The following is a 20,330-nucleotide window of genomic DNA, read 5'->3' on the forward strand; positions in this document are numbered from 1 at the left end:
CATTTAATCCTAGTAAGAATTCCCCGTCTTAGGTCAGTAAGGATCACCACTTTATTTTAAGAATGTGAAATATCAGAATAATAGTAGATTGATTTATTTCAGCTTTTATTTCTTTCATCACATTCCTAGTGGGTCAGAAGTTTTACACACACTCAATTAGTATTTGGTAGCATTGCCGTTAAATTGTTTAACTTGGGTCAAACGTTTTGGGTAGCCTTCCACAAGCTTCCCAAGCTTACTCCTGACAGAGCTGGTGTAACTGAGTCAGGTTTGTAGGCCTCCTTGCTCACACACACTTTTTCAGTTCTGCCCACTCCAATACCTTGACTTTGTTGTCCTTAAGACATTTTGACACAACTTTGGAAATATGCTTGGGGTCATTGTCCATTTGGAAAACACATTTGCAACCAAGCTTTAACTTCCTGACTGATGTCTTGAGATGTTGCTTCCATATATCCACATAATTTTCCTCCCTCACGATGCCATCTATTTTGTGAAGTGCACCAGTCCCTCCTGCAGCAAAACACCCCGACAACATGATGCTGCCACCCCCGCGCTTCACAGTTGGGATGGTGTTCTTTGGCTTGCAAGCATCCCCCTTTTCCTCCAAACATAACGATGGTCATTATGGCCAAACAGTTCTATATTTGTTTCATCAGACCAAAGGACATTTCTACAAAAAGTATGATCTTTGTCTCCATGTGCAGTTGCAAACSGTAGTCTGGCTTTTTTAATGGCGGTTTTGGAGCAGTGACTTCTTCCTTGCTGTGCGGCTTTTCAGGTTATGTCGATATAGGACTCGTTTTACTGTGGATATAAATAGTTTTGTACCTGTTTCCTCTAGCATCTTCACAAGGTCCTTTGTTGTTGTTCTGGGAATGATTTGCACTTTTCGCACCAAAGTACGTTCATCTCTAGGAGACAGAACGTTTCTCCTTCCTGAGTGGTACGACGGCTGCATGGTCCCATGGTGTTTATACTTGCGTACTATTGTTTGTACAGATGAACGTGGTACCTTCAGGCGTTTGAAAATTGCTTCCAAGGATAAACCAGACTTGTGGAGGTTTACAATTTTTTCTGAGATCCTGGCTGATTTCTTTTGATTTTCCCATGTCCTCAAGCAAAGAGGCACTGAGTTTGAAGGCAGGCCTTGAAATACATCCACAGGTACACCTCCAATTGACTCAAATGATGTCAATTAGCCTATCAGAAGCTTTTAAAGCCATGACATCATTTTCTGGAATTTTCCAAGCTGTTTAAAGGCACAGTCAACTTAGTGTATGTAAACTTCTGACCCACTGTAATTGTGATACAGGGAATTATAAGTGAAATAATCTGTCTGTAAACAATTGTTGGAAAAATTACTTGTGTCATGCACAAAGTAGATGTCCTAACCGACTTGCCAAATCTATAGTTTGTTAACAAGAAATTTGTGGAGTGGTTGAAAAGCGAGTTTTAATGACTAATGACAACCTAAGTGTATGTAAACTTCCGACTTCAACTGTGTGTGTGTGTGTGTGTATATATATATATATACACACACACACATACACTTAATCATGTTTTGTTGACCCGTAGAAAAAGTTCCGTATGAGAATTTGCTACTGATATGACAGCATTTGAGTGACACTTTGACAACAAAATGACAACCACAAAGTGAAAATGATTAACACCTTTTAATATAGTATCCTAGATAGTCAAATTGGTTTTGAGGTATAGTTATCCAAAACATATAGACAGCTTTCCTGCTGCCCATGAGGGCCCACCACCCCATTCTTTGACAGTCTCCTTTGACATTTTGCCAAATGTCAGCCTAACATGTCAGTTTTCAATCAATGAGGGAGTTTGATTAAGTGCACCATGCTATGGCATGTGACGTGAATGGGCAAAGCGGTGAGGGAGGAGCGCCCTTCTCAAATAAAACAGTAATCTGCACATGTTGTCAACAAGGCAGCATCGTTCAGATACATATAACATCTATTATTGTTGCTTAATCTACGTCATTTCTGTTTACAGCTGAATTCACCAACGGCTAAAATGGGGCACCTGGCTCACGCCCGGGAGGCAGTCCGGCTCCAAAACAAATGTAATCCATGCTAACCCGGTTCACCCGGGACATCAATATTACTCCCTCATATGTTCTGTGCAGCAGATATGTATCTGGCCAGAAAGTTCTTGACCTCGGAGATGTGCATGGTCTCCTTGATGGTGGTGTCGCGGCTGCGCACCTGCAGTAGGCCACTCTCAAGCGTGTTGTCACTGATCACCACAGTGAACAGCACCCCCATCTCATCATACCTGGGCACACAGGCACCAAACGTAATACTTACAGTTGGGTCGCCACAGGGAAACAGTACAGCTATCGAGATCACCTTCAGTGAAGTCAAACGTCAACATGTTACATAATTCTGTATACACCAAATTGCATGGCCACTAAATACGTGTGGCTTTTGATGTCAAAATTCTATTCAACAATAAACGCATGAAATCCGTTACATGAAATGTTAAACCACAACATAAAGAAACTATACTATAACGGTATGAAGAAGTTTTACTTTGTGTTCAGCTGCTCCATTGAGGTTGGCATGGTTTCAAGATATCCAGGCCATGCAGAGACTCCCCCTTCCAAGAACTCCTTCAGCAAGCCTTCACAAACCTAAGATGTAGAATATCATTTTATATCTACAATCAAACATAGTCCTATTGAATAACTTTGTGTATATCTCAATAGTTTCCTACCTGTCGTAGTTCCACAGTGGCTCCCCTTCCCATGTCCAAGGCCACTTTGACTGGAGACAAAATAGGATGGAGCTTCAAAACCTACAAGGGCCACAAGATGTCAGTGTGTGAAACACATTCTAACAATTTCCACCAGTTCAAAAACCAGAAGTAAGATGCTCAAGTTCTCACCCATGTTGTCAGAGACGTAAACCATACTAAAGCTAATGTGGAAAGGACTTAGGTGTTTCACCTTTCTCTGCTGTAGCCTCTGTTTGCTGTCGACTTTCTTCACTTGCTGGAGTGAGTTGTACAGGTACGCCAACACTCCTCGCTCTAGGTTTCCCGTTACGGAGATGGCATAGGGGACGACTGACTTCCTTCCATCTAGGCACTGTGAATGACAGACGGAAAAAATACGGAGCACTGACATGATTAATATAATCTTACTTGAATAACAAAAATATGTTTTATTGTCACATACAACACATTTCACTGCACTTATCCGGTGTATTACAGGGTCAGCCATACTGCCCTACCAAGCAAAAAGGCAGTACCTGTTCATAGCGTGGAACTGAGAAAAATTGCTTTTATTTACTTTGGTTTCACAGAAACCCAGTGCAGTTACTGCTAATATGACCCCCATTTTCTCCAAAACACAATAGAGGCAGGATACTTGTCCACATGATTAAGCATGTATTTAATGTAGCAAGAATGATATTAACTCATTTTCGACCAAATGAGCAGTTACTGCCTTTTTGCTTGGTAGGGCACCATAGATGTACGGCGCACCTGGAGCAAATTAGTGTTAAGTGCCTTGCTCAAGGGCACAGAGATTCTTCACCTTGGGTATTCAAACCAGAGACCTTTCGGTTAATGGCATAATGCTCTAACTGCTAGGCTACCTGCCGCCACACAACTGATCACAGGCGGCCAGTGGCACCTTAATTGGGGAGGACAGGCTCAAAGTAATGGCTGGAACAGAACTAATGGAATGGTATCGAACAACTCTAACACATGGTTTCCATGTGTTTAATATTATTCAATTCACTCCATTCCAGCCATTGTTATGAGCCGTCCTCCCCTCAGCAGCCTCCTGTGCAACTGACATATTGTGAAAAGATCTACTCCTAAGTTGTTGTATTGTGACAGCATGAGAGGGATAGGGTATTAACTGCAGTGTTGTCCCTGCAGTGGAAGGCAGCATTACACTGACCTGTAGTTTGTTGCGAGCGCTCTTGTGTGTCTGCAGCAACTCCGCATCCCCTCGGCTCAACAGAGTCTCCAGGGCCTCTTGGCCCCATGGGAAATTGTACACAATTTTCACACCACGAGACGCCCGGCCTGCCAGCTCCTCTTCTGTTATGACACTGCAGCTGAAGTCGGACGGGCCCAGGGCAAACTGGATCATAGATGAAAGGAGGGACAGGATTGGATGGACAGAGAGATTAGAAAAAAGTACTTTACTATCCACATTAAGTCAAGTTGTCTTTCAGTATTACAAATATCAACATAGAAACAATGTTGTTTCGTTTCTATAGATTTCAAATCAAGATTCAGATTCATGTTCAAGATCCAGATTAATTTGCAGACAGAGAAACTTATCTTGACCACAATGTATTGAAATTGGATCAGAAAGTGACCCACCTTTCTCCACCACTGCAGCCGATGCCGTGCCCAGTAGTCCAGCCACTGTGAGGAGGTGCGGGGCGAGCAGAACCACACCAAAGAGGACTGGGTAACTTCATCTGGGCTGTCAGGAATGGACACACAGAATAGGGGTTAAAGGTAGACTCAGCAAAATGAGAATGCCACAAGCAGCACCGCAGATATTGAGTTGAGCGATATGCAAGACAGTCACACACAGCATGAGCGCATACGCACAGGTTCGGTGTCATGCTGTTGGAATGTCATAGGTACGGGACCAAAACAGTGGAGAAGTTGAACCTCGCACTTCAGCGCTCTTAGTTGTTGCAGGAATTGAACCACTATGCTGTTAACTTTCTGAATGTACGTCATATCGCTGAGTCTACCTTTAAAGCGCACAACTACTCTTTAGTCTGCTATGCCCAGGCGTTATTATAGCAATCTGCCATCTCAAACAACACAAGGACACATGACTTAGGTTAAATCTATGCTCAATTAAATCTATTTGCACTTTGAATAACCACAATGGTAAATTATCACAGTGCAGGTGAATGGTTCATGTGATTTGAGGGAGGAGTAAGCCTCACCAACTAGGTCCACCTGATGGCTGGAAGCACAATCCGGTCTCAGCCAGGCCAAACGGCAGCTTTCTATTCACTAGCTCCAAAGAGGGCACATATTGCTCCAAAGCACCTGGACAGGAGGGAAGAGCATTGTCCATGTTAGCCTGGAAACCCAACGTTCAATTTCATTTAACTCTACGAGTTGATTTCTATGTCCTGAAGCATGCGCACAAGTAAAAATAGCAGAGGTGTTCAATACAACACCCAATGATAGTTACCTTGGAAAAGACTAGTTCGAACAGATGCACCATTCTGGATATGGGTCTGTAGCTTCTGAATAAGTTGGTCCTTGCTTAGCTCTCTCTGGGAAAGTATTTGACGAAGGTTCTCGGTGTCAACAACCCTCAATTGTCCATCCCTCTCGGTAGTTCTGTCCTTACTAGTGTGTAGAGTGCTTATCCCAAACACCTCTGCCCTGAACCCTATCACAGAGTTCCACCATTGTTCAAGAACGTTCTTTTTAAGTTCCATACCAAGTGGTCCATATCCACAGTTGGTTCCGCGCTGAAAAGAATCTCTATGAAGTTGGCCAGAAGCTATGTAATACCTGTCAGTGCATAGCTGCATCAGTGTTTTGGTGTGGTCGGAGTCCTCAGCGACAGACCTGACAGGAGTTGCAGTACTGCAGCGCGGACGCGCAAAAGCTATCCTGCAGCATAGTGAGGTTCTTGGTATATTCTCACATCTCCAGATGAGTCGTCTAACACAGTAAGTGAGCATGTTTAGTGGTCACTCATTTCGTCATTGAAAATAAGTTAATAACCTAATAACCTAGCAATGCATTGCGTGCGGTCTCACATTTTAGAAGTCATTCATAGGCTGAAATCACGTTTGAAAATGATATTTGAAAGTGAGTGCAGTTGCCTGCGAATTACACCACGAGTAGTTTCGGCAAAGCCTGGCAACTTAATATAAATATTCTTCTATTTCTAAAATACTTGCAACCATGTGTAAACCGTAAACTGGGCGCACCCGGAAGTAAAGCTATGTCTACGTCACTTCCGTGTCGACATGAAAACGAGACAAGTTCTCATCCATTACCTTACGTTAACGTGTTACCTTACGGTTATAGTTGTGCAATTAGCAATGTTTGCTATATTATTGTGGCATGATTTCATTGTTTTAAAAGAAAATCCACTAAGATTAAATGCTGGATGAATACTCAATAGAACAATGAACCACCACAAAACTTCAATTTAATTGTTTTATTTGAAGGCCCATGCATGTCCCCCAAGTAAGATCTTAACATATCACTTTAAACATACCACTAACTCAAAATCTGCATTACTAAGTAAAAATAAATTACTGAGGAATGTAACAAATAAAAACAGTCAAGGAGACGTGCACCAGTTAAAGATGCACTTCAACAGCCCCATTGGGACCCATTTCAATGCTTTGGGTTACTGAAGAATTCCAACCCCGCTGTAAGCAAAAAAAGTTAAACAGTACAAAGGATAATAATAATATTAATATAAGATTTAAAGACGAGGGGGGAAAAAATTGTGGTTTGGTTGTGAATTGTGCACACAATCTACACCTAGTCAGTTACTGTGGGAAAGGTGGAGGCATAGAGTAGGGTACCATGGGTGGGGGTTGTTGGGGCTGCTGTGCCTGTGGGTTAAAGGGGAATGGCGGGCGACCCATGCCGTTTGGGGCAGCCGCCTGCGCGGCTCCAAACTGTGGAGGGGCCTGGAAGTTCTGGCCGCCGAACGCACCCACCTGGTTGGTGGCGCCGAAGCTAGCCTGTCCGTTGCTGCCGTAGCTGTTGCCGTAGCTACCGCCAGAGCTAGCGCCCTTGTCATAGGTGCTACCCCCGTAGCCCACTCCGTTTTGGGTTTTTGCGCCGAAGGCACTCTTTGGTCCCCCACCAAACCCCCTGTCGCTATCCTTGTCCCTGTAACTACCACCACCACCACCTCCACCGTAACTCCTCCCCCCAGAATACCTATCTCGTCGGTCATCCCTAAAGCCACCTCTTCCCCCCCCTCCACGACCTGGAAAACAAGACAAAAACAAGAGACAGGGCAGTGYTGAGACTGGTAGCAGTGATGGGTGGCATGAAGACATTTAAACTAAAATGATAGTTGACAAATATGGCGAGAACAAGGTGGGTCATCTTCGCATTTAACTTTAAGAACTTCTGCCCCAAAACCCTTCAAATAGATTTCTTATCTAGAAAATCTAAATGTCTGCAGATGTAACCACAGCCTTGTTCGCGTCTCACCCGCCATAGGAATTACCTCCTCTGGCCTCCGCCATCTGGAGGAGCTTGGGGTTGATAGCCTGGTTAGCTTCGCGGAGCACAGCTATGAGGTCACTGGCCTGTTTCATGTTGTTGGGGGTGAAGAAGGTGTAGGCGGTGCCCGTTTTTTGACTGCGGGCCGTGCGTCCAATGCGGTGGATATAGTCCTCAGAGGAGTTAGGATAGTCATAATTTATGACAAATTTCACATCCTCCACATCTGTAAAGTGTTGCAGTGTGGCAAAAAGGACACCATACAGGATTTTGCACACCACAACAGCCAGACCAAAGGACAAGGTTAGCATAGAGAATGGAGAGCTAAAATGTTCCAGAGACTGGATACTTAGCTGAGCTGCAAAGAACGGGGTTAACCAACACAATCCAAGAACAACGTTCTACTCCATGGGAATACTACTGTGGGAAGAGAGAAACGAGATGCACACTCCGTTTGCTTACCATATCAAAAAATCCTAAGGCATTCTCCCTCCCTTTTTTWACCAGGGGAGGAAAAGAACTGGATTTGAAGTCTTACCATTAAGGAGTATGCATTCACTAGTCCTTTCCCAATGCAGCGAACTCCCCCACAAATTGTCAAGTGACATCCAGGAGCTTCTACGCAGTAGGGCCGCTATGTGCACTGTTGCCTCCTCGTGTGCCAATATAGGACCTTTCAGTTGGTATGGGTTCTGAAGGTCCTTTTTCCCAGTACACACTCATGAGAAGCTTGCTAATAAAGGCCTCACTGCACGTCTTGCCAAGACCGAATAGACCAAGTACTAATTTGAGGGCGGACCCAAAAAAGGCAAAAATGAAAAAGGCCCAAGTATTGACCCCTGTGGTGCCCCTCAGAGAGCATAGAGCACCCCGCCCCCATCAGTCTCGTCTAGGCAAGATCTTCCCAGAAGCCAGTGTTCYTTCACTTGAGAAAATGTCTCTCGTTGGCAGGTCTCGACATGACTTTAAAAAGCAGGCGAGGGAGGAACTTTGGTTTTTGAAGCTCTTCTATGTCACTTTCTCTAGATGTTCCCATAGCCCCTTAAACACATGTGCCAGTTTCTCATCAATTTCGATTCGACAACAGTAAGTTGAAAACTGCTCTCTCCATTTCAAGAAAACCAGTGCTTTGAGTGAGGGAGAAAAATATAGCAATGGAAAGCTGTGACATTCGCAGCACCCATGCTTTTTTTAGGGACAAGCTCCGCAACTAACAGAATCGCTCCAAATCTCAAAACAGTGACTTGCAATACAGTGCCCTCTACKAAACGCATGCAAGGCAAATGGTCACATCAAGCGTTTGTTTTTGTGTGTGTAACGTTTGAGTTGGAAACGTCTCGACGAAGGCATTTGTCAGGTAAAATCCATGGACAGAGAACAAATAATGTCAAGTATAAAAAATAAAAAAAGATATCAGAAACAAGGCTTAGCCACACTGCCTTTTGACRTGAGGATTACTGGCACACAGAGCTTTCACCTCTCTAGGCCCACTGGGTGGCAGCCAGTGGGGCAACTTCATTTCCAATATGTCCTCCTTCCCCCTCGAGGCCTGGGACTTGTCATGCCTAGGCCCTGCCACAAAGACTGCACCTTTAGGTGAGAAAAACTCAGAAAATGCATAGAAGTTAAAGAAAGCCAAAACCACTTTCTTTAAAAAGTTAAAATATTGAGGAAAACAACCAGAGGGTTTAACCAAAGCCATACTGACCTAGACCGCGGGAGGCCACATCGGTGGCGATGAGGATGGGGGCCTTGCCGTATTTGAACTCTGTGGAAAGATCAACTTCAATTATACAAGTCCATTACATTGTCGTGACAAACAAAATATATATATATAGAAAATATTTCAGGCATACCATTGAGAACCCAGTCCCTCTCCTGCTGGCTCTTGTCTCCGTGGATACCCATTGCTGGCCAGCTGTAACAGACAAACATGGACATCAGAGGCATGACACATTACAAGGAGAATGATTTACCAGTTAAACGAGACACTAGTGTGATGACACTTACCCATCTCGTCGCATCCTCCTGGTTAGCTCATCGCAGCGTCTCTTGGTCTCGGTAAAGATGATGGTCTTGTTCTCCTTCTCGCTCATGATCTCTTCCAGCAGCCGGAGGAGTCTTAAGTGGAAAGACAAGAGACCCGGGTTCAAATTGACATGACTCACACTATATCCTGGATGAGACAAATTGAAGAGTTCTTCCATTTGAATTCCTTCAATTATGAAGCAGTGTAAATGTGACGTTTGGCTTTGCTGAGGAGGAGTGTGTCACTCACTTGTCATCCTTCTCTCCGTCGTTGCACACGTCCACTATCTGCAGGATGTTGTGGTTGGCGCTGAGCTGCAGAGCGCCCACGTTGATTTGGACAGACTGCTTCAGGAAGTCCTCAGCCAGCTGGCGCACCTCCTTGGGCCAGGTGGCACTCCACATGAGGGTCTGACGATCCGGCTGAGAGAAGAACAGAGAAAACAGATTACTTAAAGGATTTGATAAAATACTAAATGGCTGATCCTACAGGAAAATTGAATCAAATTCTATTTGTCGCATGCGCCGAATACAACGGGTGTAGATTTGACCATGAAATGCTTACTTACAAGCACTTAACCAACAATGCAGTTCAAGAAATAGAGTTCAGAAAATATTTAATAAAGAAGCGAAAGTTTTAAAAAACTAAATAACCACAAAATAACAATCCCAAGGCTATATACACAGGGGGTATCGGTACCGAGTCAATGTGCAGGGGTACAGGTTAGTCATGGTATGCAGACTCTGCAATGATTTGTCAAAGTCCAATGGGAATTCTGCCAATTGAAATCAGCAGCAAGTATTGAGCAAGTCTACAAATCATTGCGGGAATGAGCCTTCATATTGAAGAATTCTAGCCAAAGGAATTGCGTTGAGTCAAAGCCACATACTCTAATTTGGTCCACAATTTTGCGGATTTGGGGCTCGAAGCCCATGTCCAGCATACGGTCAGCRTCGTCCAGCACAAGGTAGGTACACCTGCGAAGGTTGGTCTTCCCAGCCTCCAGGAAGTCAATGAGACGCCCTGGGGTGGCAATACAGATCTCAACACCTAGGGGGAAACAGAAAACACTCACTCAGATGTCTGCCTCCATCACCAAAGTTATTTAATACAGAACCAACGTATTGAGCAAACAAATGAAAGCAAAACAAAAGTGGTGGATAGATACCTCTCTCAAGGTCCCGAATCTGGGGTCCTTTGGGGGCTCCACCATAGACACAGACTGACTTCAGGCGGGAGGCCCTGCCGTACTCAGCGGCAACCTGCTGCACCTGCTGAGCCAGCTCACGGGTCGGGGCCAGCACCAAACACTGAGAGACAAAGATAGAGACAAGTGTTATTCAGCTGGACTCACCCTGTAAAAACTAATAGGGATGTTCTCTATTCAAGAGGCTTATGGTGTACTTACTATAGGTCCGTCTCCATGCTCCAAGAATGGCTGGTGTTGAATGTGCACGATTGCAGGCAGCAGATACTGTGAGGGGGGGGGGGGGGGGGAGACTGAGCCCAAATGGTCCAACTGCACAAATATGTACCAGAAAGATGCTACTAAGAGTAGTTTTAAATCAATGTACTTACAGCAAGGGTTTTACCGGAGCCTGTCTGGGCGATGCCCACCATGTCTTTCCCACTGAGGGCCAGAGGCCAACCCTGAGCCTGGATAGGAGTTGGCTCAGCCCATCCTTGTTTGGCAATCACATCCATCACATAATCTGAAAAAGACAAAGTCAGATTACATATGAGATTCAATTCCACCATTTTATACAACCAGCTTGTTCTTAAGCAAAGTTGGAAGAGCGGTTTTACTCACTTGGAAAATTGGCCTCGTGAAACTTCATCATGGGCTTGGGGCAGTCTCTGCCTTTCACTGTTACGTCTTTACTTCTCAGGTAGTTCTCCACCTCTTGCTGCAATTAGACACATAAAAAGGTTGTTCATAGGCAAAGACCATTTGAATCAAAAGGTTTAGACCACACTCAAATCAGATGGAAAGAACTGCCTGGGTCACTTACAGGTGGTCTGCGGGTCACATCCGGGTGCTCCTGGTAGAAGTTCTTCTCGAACTTTGGGAGCTCATCCATGTTCCAGTGTTTTTTGCGCAGCCTTTCGCCTGGGTTGCCAAATTTCCCCTGAGGGGGTCCACCCCTACTGCCACCACCGCCACCTCCAAAACGAGGCGCACCTCCATACCTGAAATAGTAGGGGGAACAACCTAATATTAGATGACTGAGCATACAGTGAATGGTGGGTTTAAGTCAGATAGTTATGCCAGCTACATTGAAGAACTGATACCCCACATTCCCCCATGAATGCATGGCTTGATGAGTACTACAACAGCTAGCAGAGCTAAGTTAGGTTCCCTTTGTCCAAGATTTGGCAAACGTTACTCCTTAGTGTTCAATAATGGACGAATTGGCTCTGGAAGCCAAACACGCCATCTAAACGTGAATTGGTTATAGAAACAAATCCGTCTACTTTAATATCACGTCAAAATAATTTCACAAATGGAAAATATACTAACTGTAAACTGTTTAACAGTTGCAGCCGACAGTATTTTTCAGTGACGGCACATTTGTGGCATCTGTCTTCCGTTTACAAACATGTGTTGTGAGACGCAGATAGCTAAATAGTGCAGGTAGTCCACTCTCTCTTCCATAAACAAGCGCTGTAACATGGCCGTGTGGGTACCCGAACCAAATAAATGTGTATCAATTTCGCCAATATGAAAGAATGTTTTTATGTTTCCAAACCCGTACCGCAATCGATGCATTTACATTTTACGTGGCTCTTATCTTAACACTTAATTACAATTTAGCATTAACACTGGAGTGATAGATGAGCAGAAGATGAATGTGCAAGTAGAGTTACTGGGGTGCAAAGAAGCAAAAAAAAAAAAAACAATATGGGGACGAGGTAGTTGGGTGGGCTATTTACAGATGGGCTGTGTACAGGTGCAATGATCTGTGAGCTGCTCTGACAGCTGATGCTTAAAGTTAGTGAGGGAGATATGAGTCTCAAGCTTCAGTGATTTTTGCAATTCGTTCCAGTCATTGGCAGCAGAGAACTGGAAGGAAAGGCAGCCAAAGAGGAGTTGGCTTTGGGGGTGACCTGTGAAATATACCTGCTGGAGCAAGTGCTACGGGTGGGTGCTACTATGGTGACCAGTGAGCTGAGATAAGGCAGGGCTTTACCTAGCAAAGACTTATAGATGACCTGGAGCCAGTGGGTTTGGCGATGAATATAAAGCAAGGGCCAGCCAACGAGAGGATACAGGTCGCAGTGGTGGGTAGTATATGGGGCTCTGGTGACAAAACGGATGGCACTGTGATAGACCACATCCAATTTGCTGAGTGTTGGAGGAATTTTTGCAAATGATCGCCGAAGTCAAGGATCAGTATGATAGTCAGTTTTACGAGGGTATGTTTGGCAGCATGAGTGAAGGATGCATTGTTGCGAAATAGTAAGCCAATTCTAGATTAAAATTTTGGTATTTGTAGTTGTCCACATATTCTAAGTCAGAACCGTCCAGAGTAGTGATGCTAGACGGGTGGGCGGTTGAAGAGCATGCATTTAGTTTTACTTGCATTTAAGAGCAGTTGGAGGCCACGGAAGGAGTGTTGTATGGCATTGAAGCTCGTCTGGAGGTTTGTTAACACAGTGTCCAAAGATGTGCCAGAGGTATACAGAATGGTGTTGTGTGCGTAGAGGTGGATCAGAAAATCACCAGCAGCGAGAGCGACATCATTGACATATACAGAGAAAAGAGTCGGCCCGAGAATTGAACCCTGTGGCACCCCCATAGAGACTGCCAGAGGTCTGAACAACAGGCCCTCCGATTTGACACACTGAACTATCTGAAAAGTAGTTGGTGAACCAGGCGAGGCAGTCATTTGAGAAACCAAGGCTGTTGAGTCTGCCGATAAGAATGCGGTGATTGACAGAGTCGAAAGCCTTGGCCAGGTTGATGAAGACGGCTGCATAGTACTGTCTTTTATCGATGGAGGTTATGATATCTTTTAGGACCTTGAGCGTGGATGAGGTGCACCCATGTCTGTTTGTTCACTTGGCTTTCGAAGGGTGGAGATAGGTCTGTAACAGTTTGGGCCTAGAGTGTCTCCCCCTTTGAAGAGGGGGATGACCGCGGCAGCTTTCCAATCTCTGGGGATCTCAGACGATATGAAAGAGAGGTTGGACAGGCTAGTAATAGGGGTTGCAACAATTGTGGCGGGTAATTTTAGAAAGAGGGGGTCTAGCCCGGCTGATTTGTAGTGGTCCAGATTTTGCAGCTCTTTCAGAACATCGTCTATCTGGATTTGGGTGAAGGAGAAATGGGGCAGGCTTAGGCAAGTTGCTGTGGGGGGTGTAGGGCTGTTGACCAGGGTAGGGGTAGCCAGGGGGAAAGCATGGCCAGCCATAGAAAAATGCTTATTGAAATTCTCAATTATCGTGGATTTATTGGCGTTGACAGTGTTTCCTAGCAACAGTGCAGTGGGCAGCTGGGAGGAGGTGCTCTTATTCTCCATGAACTTTACAGTGTCCCAGAACTTTTTGGAGTTTGTGCTACAGGATGCACATTTCTGTTTGAAAAAGCTAGCCTTTGCTTTCCTAACTGCCTGTGTATATTGGTTCCTAACTACCCTGAAAAGTTGCATATCGCGGGGGCTATTCGATGCTAATGCAGTACGCCACCGGATGTTTTTGTGTTGGTCAAGGGCAGTCAAGTCTGGAGTGAAACAAAGGCTATATTTGTTCGTAGTTCTACATTCTTTGAATGGGTCATGCTTATCTAAGATGGTGAGGAAAGCACTTTTAATTACATGTGTAATGGAACTGAGAGCCTCGATCAAGGGCTGGACAGCAGTGACCCATTTGCTTACACATGCAAAGATGTGGTATGTATAACTACATTCGTTTCTGCGTCACGTTTAAACCAGTTTAGCTGCCATTTTAATTCCGGCCGGTAGAGGAGGAACAAAGGGAGCCGGCATTTTGATTCGAAACAATTTGCAACATTCAAGCTGACCAAACATTCCAGGGTTCTTAACCAACATCACATCCTATATTTTATGCGCCGATGTGCAAGTGTGGTGGATATGGTTATTATATCAAATATAGCATAGGCCTCTGAGAATCTCCCATTGCGAATGCGTTATTGAAGTTAGCTAATGTTAACTGCCAACTAAACATTTGCCCGACCTGCTTGTTACATCAATTAGATCAGGCAAAATGTACTTTAACAATTGATTAGGGTTCAAATAAGTCGTATTAACATTGCACATCAAGCCAATGGCATGGATAAACAAAACTTACCTAGCTAGTTACAGTACCGCGTTAAAACTAACCATCGCACCGTCTTTTCCTAGCTAACTACGTTAGCTAAACAGACATTAGCGTTACCTACTTACCCCCTGTCTCTGCCACGATCTCTGTCGGAAAATCCAGGCATGGTTAAGCAGAGTATGAAAGTAACAAATGGTAACTACGTCTATATCTCTAAACCAATCTGTGATAAATACAAGTGCGACACGAAAATAGAAATGCCGGGCAGACAAATGTCAGTCAAAACGGCGTACTAACTCATAACACATTGGAACATATCAACGCGCATGTGTCTGGTACTACTTTTTCTCCTTATTTGGTCACGGAAGTTAGCTGATTGGCACAGTTTGACGTGTTATTATCCCATTTTTACAATAACCTTCATTATTTGAGCCAAATGAAGTACTAATGTATTACTTTATTCAACATGGTAAATTTATAAATCATTTTAAAACAGCAATGCAGGTAGTAGACGCAACATTGTGTTTACACAGGAACACCACATTAGCTACAACTTCTACTCAATAGTCTACTGAAATAAGCAACAATACAATTTACCCCCAAAAAGAAGGGAACAAAATATGTACAAACGCAAATAGTGACCACCCCCAACGTTTGCAATTAACACCTATCTTCAAATCAAATTTTACCTATGTTCATTTTAATGCAGTCAACAGATAATGGATACCAAAGACAGTAACGTTACAGTATTAAGATGGGCAGAAACTGCTTCTCGAATACAAAACCCAGATTACACATGTAGGCGATGTTAAGGCGACTTTGGCTAGCTAAACTCATGTGCAGAAACACGTCATCGTGTTGTGCAAGCAGTCAAATCAAAAGGCACTTCTTCCTTTTTTTTATTTCACCTTTATTTAACCAGGTAGGCTAGTTGAGAACAAGTTATAATTTGCAACTGCGACCTGGCCAAGATAAAGCATAGCAATTCGACACATACAACAACACAGAGTTACACATGGAATAAACAAAACATACAGTCAATAATACAGTAAAAAAAAAAAAATCTATATACAGTGAGTGCAAATTAGGTAAGATACGGGAGTTAAGGCAATAAATAGGCCATGGTGGCGAAGTAATTACAATATAGCAATTAAACACTGGAATGGTAGATGTGCAGAAGATGAATGTGCAAGTAGAGATACTGGGTTGCAAAGGAGCAAGATAAATCAAATAAATACAGTAAGGGGATGACGTAGATAGATGGGCTGTTTACAGATGGGCTATGTACAGGTGCAGTGATCTGTGAGCTGCTCTGACAGCTGGTGCTTAAAGCTAGTGAGGGAGATATGAGTCTCCAGCATCCATATACAGATGTTTTTTTTTTTTTTTAATTAAAATTAAAAAGTGTCAGTTTGTCACTTTCACGAGGTTGGAGTAATAACATGGCCATCTACTTAAGACATTGGCTCGAATCTAGGTTGTTCCTTTAGATTTCGAGAAAATTAACAACTAAGGAATAATTTTTCACTTCTGTCATTAACAGGTTTCCATAGACCCAGGTTTATTCGACAAAAGCAATGTTGCCCCCCAACCCCCAAAAACATTTTTATATTTTCGACGGGTGGATTTTTCTTTTGTCAAACTTTCTTTTTTWAAATTATTATTATTTAACCTTTATTTAACTAGGCAAGTCAGTTAAGAACAAATTCTTATTTACAGTGACGGCCAACCAAAAGGCAAAAGGCCTCCTGCGGGGACGGGGCCTGGGATAAAAAATAAAACAAATACAAAATAAATATAGGACAAAACACACATCACAACAAGAGAGACAACACAACACTACATAAAGAGAGACCTAAGACAACAACATAGCAAGGCAGCAACACATGACAACACAGCATGGTAGCAACACAACATAACAACAACATGGTAGCAACACAACATGGTAGCAGCACAAAACATGGTACAAACATTATTGGGTACAGTCAACAGCACAAAGGTCAAGAAGGTAGAGACAACAATACATCACACAAAGCAGCCACAACTGTCAGTAAGAGCGTGCATGATTGAGTCTTTGAATGAAGAGATTGAGATAAAACTGTCCAGTTGAGTGTTTGTTACAGCTCGTTCCAGTCGCTAGCTGCAGCGAACTGAAAAGAGGAGCGACCCAGGGATGTGTGTGCTTTGGGGACCTTTAACAGAATGTGTATGGCAGAACGGGTGTTGTATGTGGAGGATGAGGGCTGCAGGAGATATCTCAGGAGGGAGTGAGGCCTAAGTGGGTTTTATAAATAAGCATCAACCAGTGGGTCTTGCGACGGGTATACAAAGATGACCAGTTTACAGAGGAGTATAGAGTGCAGTGATGTGTCCTATAAGGAGCATCGGTGGCAAATCTGATGGCCGAATGGTAAAGAACGTCTAGCCGCTCGAGAGCACCCTTACCTGCCAATCTAAAATTATTTCTCCGTAATCTAGCATGGGTAGGATGGTCATCTGCATCAGGGTTAGTTTGGCAGCTGGGGTGAAAGAGGAGTGATTACAATAGAAGAAACCAAGTATAGATTTAACTTTAGCCTGCAGCTTTGATATGTGCTGAGAGAAGGACAGTGCACCATCTAGTCATACTCCCAAGTACTTGAATGAGGTGACTACCTCAAGCTCTAAACCCTCAGAGGTAGTAATAACACCTGTGGGAAGAGGGGCATTCTTCTTACCAAACCACATGACCTTTGTTTTGGAGGTGTTTAGAACAAGGTTAAGGGTAGAGAAAGCTTGTCGGACACTAAAAAAGCTTTGTTGTCGAGCATTTAGCACAAAATCCGGGGAGGGGCCAGCTTAGTATAAGACTGTATCATCTGCATATAAATGGATGAGAGAGCTTCCTACTGCCTGAGCTAAGTTGTTGATGTAAATTGAGAAGAGCGTGGGGCCTAGGATTGAGCCTTAGGGTACTCCCTTGGTGACAGGCAGTGGATGAGACAGCAGATTTTCTGACTTTATACATTGCACTCTTTGAGAGAGGTACAGTTGAAGTTGGAAGTTTACATATGTAACCGATGTGAAATGGCTAGCTAGTTAGCGGTGGTGCGCGCTAATAGTGTTTCAATCGGTGACGTCACTCGCTCTGAGACCTGAAGTAGTTGTTCCCCTTGCTCTGCAAGGGCCGTGGCTTTTGTGGCGAGATGGGTAACAATGCTTCGTGGGTGACTGTTGTTGATGTGTGCAGAGGGTCCCTGGTTCGAGCCCAGGTTGGGGCGAGGAGAGGGACGGAAGCTAAACTGTTACACATACACCTTAAATAAATCATTCTCTGTACTATTATTCTGACATTTCACATTCTTAAAATAAAGTGGTGATCCTTTCTGACCTAAGACATGGAATTTTTACTAGGATTAAATATCAGGAATTGTGAAAAACTGAGTTTAAATGTATTTGGCTAAGGTGTATGTGTTCTTTCATCACAATCCCAGTGGGTCAGAAGTTTACATACACTCAATTAGCATTTGGTAGCATTGCCTTTAAATAGTTTTACTTGGGTCAAACGTTTTGGGTAGCCTTCCACAAGCTTCCCACAATAAGTTGGGTGAATTTTGGCCCATTCCTCATGACAGAGCTGGTGTAACTGAGTCAGCTTTGTAGGCCTCCTTTTTCTCACATGCTTTTTCAGTTCTGCCCACAAATTTTCTATAGGATTGAGGTCAGGGCTTTGTGATGACCACTCCAATACCTTGACTTTGTTGTCCTTAAGCCATTTGTCCACAGCTTTGGAAGTATGCTATGGGTCATTGTCCATTTGGAAAACCCATTTGGACCAAGCTTTAACTTCCTGACTGATGTCTTGAGATGTTGCTTCAATATATCCACATAATTTTCCTTCCTCATGTAGCCATATATTTTGTGAAGTGCACCAGTCCTTCCTGCAGCAAAGCACACCCACAACATGATGCTGCCTGTTTCCTCCAGCATCTTCACAAGGTCCTTTGCTGTTGTTCTGGGATTGATTTGCACTTTTCGCACCACAGTACGTTCATCTCTAGGAGACAGAACGCATCTCCTTCCTGAGCGGTATGACGGCTGCATGGTCCCATGGTGCTTATACTTGCGTACTATTGTTTGTACAGGTGAACATGGTACCTTCAGGCGTTTGGAAATTGCTCCCAAGGATGAACCAGACTTGTGGAGGTCTTGGCTGAGGTCTCGGCTGATTTCTTTAGATTTTCCCACGATGTCAAGCAAAGAGGCACCTCCAATTGACTCAAATTGTGTCAATTAGCCTATCAGAAGACTATAATTTTCTGGAATTTTCCAAGCTGTTCAAAGGCACAGTCAACTTAGTGTATGTAAACTTCTGACCCACTGGAATTGTGATACAGTGAATTATAAGTGAAATAATATGTCTGTAAACAATTGTTGGAAAAATTACTTGTGTCATGCACAAAGTAGATGTCCTAACCGACTTGCCAAAACTATAGTTTGTTAACAAGAAATTTGTGGAGTGGTTGAAAAACGAGTTTTAATGACTCCAATAAGTGTATGTAAACTTCCGACTTCAACTGTTAGCAAACCAGGCCAAAGACCCTTCAGAGACACCAATACTCCTTAGCCGGGCCACAATAATGGAATGGTCTATCGTATCAAAAGCTTTGGCCAAGTTAATAAAAATAGCAGCACATGATTGGTTAGAATCAAAGGCAATGGTGACATCATTGAGGACCTTTAAGGTTGCAGTGACACATCCATAACCTGGGCGGAAACCAGATTGCATACCCAAGAGAATACTATAGACATCAAGAAAGCCAGTCAGTTGATTATTGACAAGTTTTTCCAACACTTTTGATAAACAGGGCAAAATAGAAATAGGCCTATAACAGTTAGGATCAGCTTGATCTCCCCTTTAAATAAAGGACGAACTGTGGCTGCCTTCCAAGCAATGGGAACCTCCCCAGAAAGCAGAGACAGGTTAAAAAAGTTGGAGATATGCTTGGCGATGATATGGAAACAGTGTTTTGCGACAGACGATTATGGACACAGTGTTTTTTGAATAAATTATGATTGGCGAATAACTTTGAATGTACACCGGGCAGGTGATGTTATCAAGTAACTAAAAAGCTCCATTTCACATTTACTAAATGCTTACAAAATGATCGTTTTAAACTATACAAATAATGTTTCTTTGCAAGACAAGGATTGTCCTGACTTTCTAGAATGCCTGAATGCTTCGCCTTGCTTTTCTGTTTCGCTGGCAAGTTTCACCATCCAATTATTACAATGGCACATAAGAATTAATGGAATATGGCAAATATTAGTCAATTCTCACATTCTATCCATGCAGGCTTTTGCAGCTACCTGAGACATTAAACAGATAGGTAGGAGGGCATACAGGCTGTCCTCCAATTTATCAATTCACAATTTGCCTAAATGGGTAAACACTTCAATCACTACATTTTTATTCGACACTGTAGGAGTTTGTGGTGTCATTATATCCAGCTGAGATATATATATTTAATTTTCATTGAAAGCAAGTCTAAGAAGCGGTAGATTTGTTCTATGTAACTATTTCTATGCTTCCTGTTAAGTTTCGTACACAAGCTGAAAACACAATATTTTTGGTTATGGGAAATATATTTTACAGCAGTTTAGATCAGTGTTTCCCAACGCTGGTCCTCAAGTACCCACAACAGTAAACATATTTATTGTAACTCTGGACAAGCACACCTGGTTGTACAATGATTCTCTACACAATGACTGCTTATTTTGTCACAAACTGAAATAAGGCGAACTATTAGAATGTTTG

The 20,330-nt window shown here is 43.3% G+C and overlaps 2 protein-coding genes across 3 annotated transcripts; both read right to left on the reverse strand.

Moving 5' to 3' along the window:
- Positions 1-1,661: 1,661 nt before the first annotated feature.
- Positions 1,662-6,084, reverse strand: polg2 (polymerase (DNA directed), gamma 2, accessory subunit). The gene is made up of 8 exons (XM_023974028.2): positions 5,207-6,084; positions 4,953-5,058; positions 4,366-4,471; positions 3,935-4,120; positions 2,972-3,112; positions 2,740-2,820; positions 2,556-2,656; positions 1,662-2,298 (listed from the first exon to the last, which is right to left on the reverse strand). The coding sequence occupies exons 1-8, from the start codon at positions 5,706-5,708 to the stop codon at positions 2,133-2,135; spliced, it is 1,389 nt and encodes a 462-aa protein (XP_023829796.1). The 5' UTR covers positions 5,709-6,084; the 3' UTR covers positions 1,662-2,132.
- Positions 6,085-6,178: 94 nt separating this feature from the next.
- Positions 6,179-14,856, reverse strand: LOC111953611 (probable ATP-dependent RNA helicase DDX5). 2 transcript variants are annotated; one of them, XM_023973033.2, is made up of 13 exons: positions 14,659-14,856; positions 11,266-11,443; positions 11,064-11,160; positions 10,832-10,965; positions 10,662-10,727; positions 10,422-10,563; positions 10,143-10,303; positions 9,503-9,675; positions 9,235-9,345; positions 9,081-9,142; positions 8,933-8,992; positions 7,229-7,450; positions 6,179-6,982 (listed from the first exon to the last, which is right to left on the reverse strand). In XM_023973033.2, the coding sequence occupies exons 1-13, from the start codon at positions 14,697-14,699 to the stop codon at positions 6,534-6,536; spliced, it is 1,896 nt and encodes a 631-aa protein (XP_023828801.1). In that variant the 5' UTR covers positions 14,700-14,856; the 3' UTR covers positions 6,179-6,533. The 2 variants fall into 2 exon arrangements, with proteins under 2 accessions (XP_023828801.1, XP_070302550.1); XM_070446449.1 differs by having other exon boundaries at positions 7,213-7,450.
- Positions 14,857-20,330: the final 5,474 nt, after the last annotated feature.

The sequence above is a fragment of the Salvelinus sp. IW2-2015 genome, linkage group LG1 (assembly GCF_002910315.2).
Source record: "Salvelinus sp. IW2-2015 linkage group LG1, ASM291031v2, whole genome shotgun sequence".
Taxonomy (NCBI): domain Eukaryota; kingdom Metazoa; phylum Chordata; class Actinopteri; order Salmoniformes; family Salmonidae; genus Salvelinus; species Salvelinus sp. IW2-2015.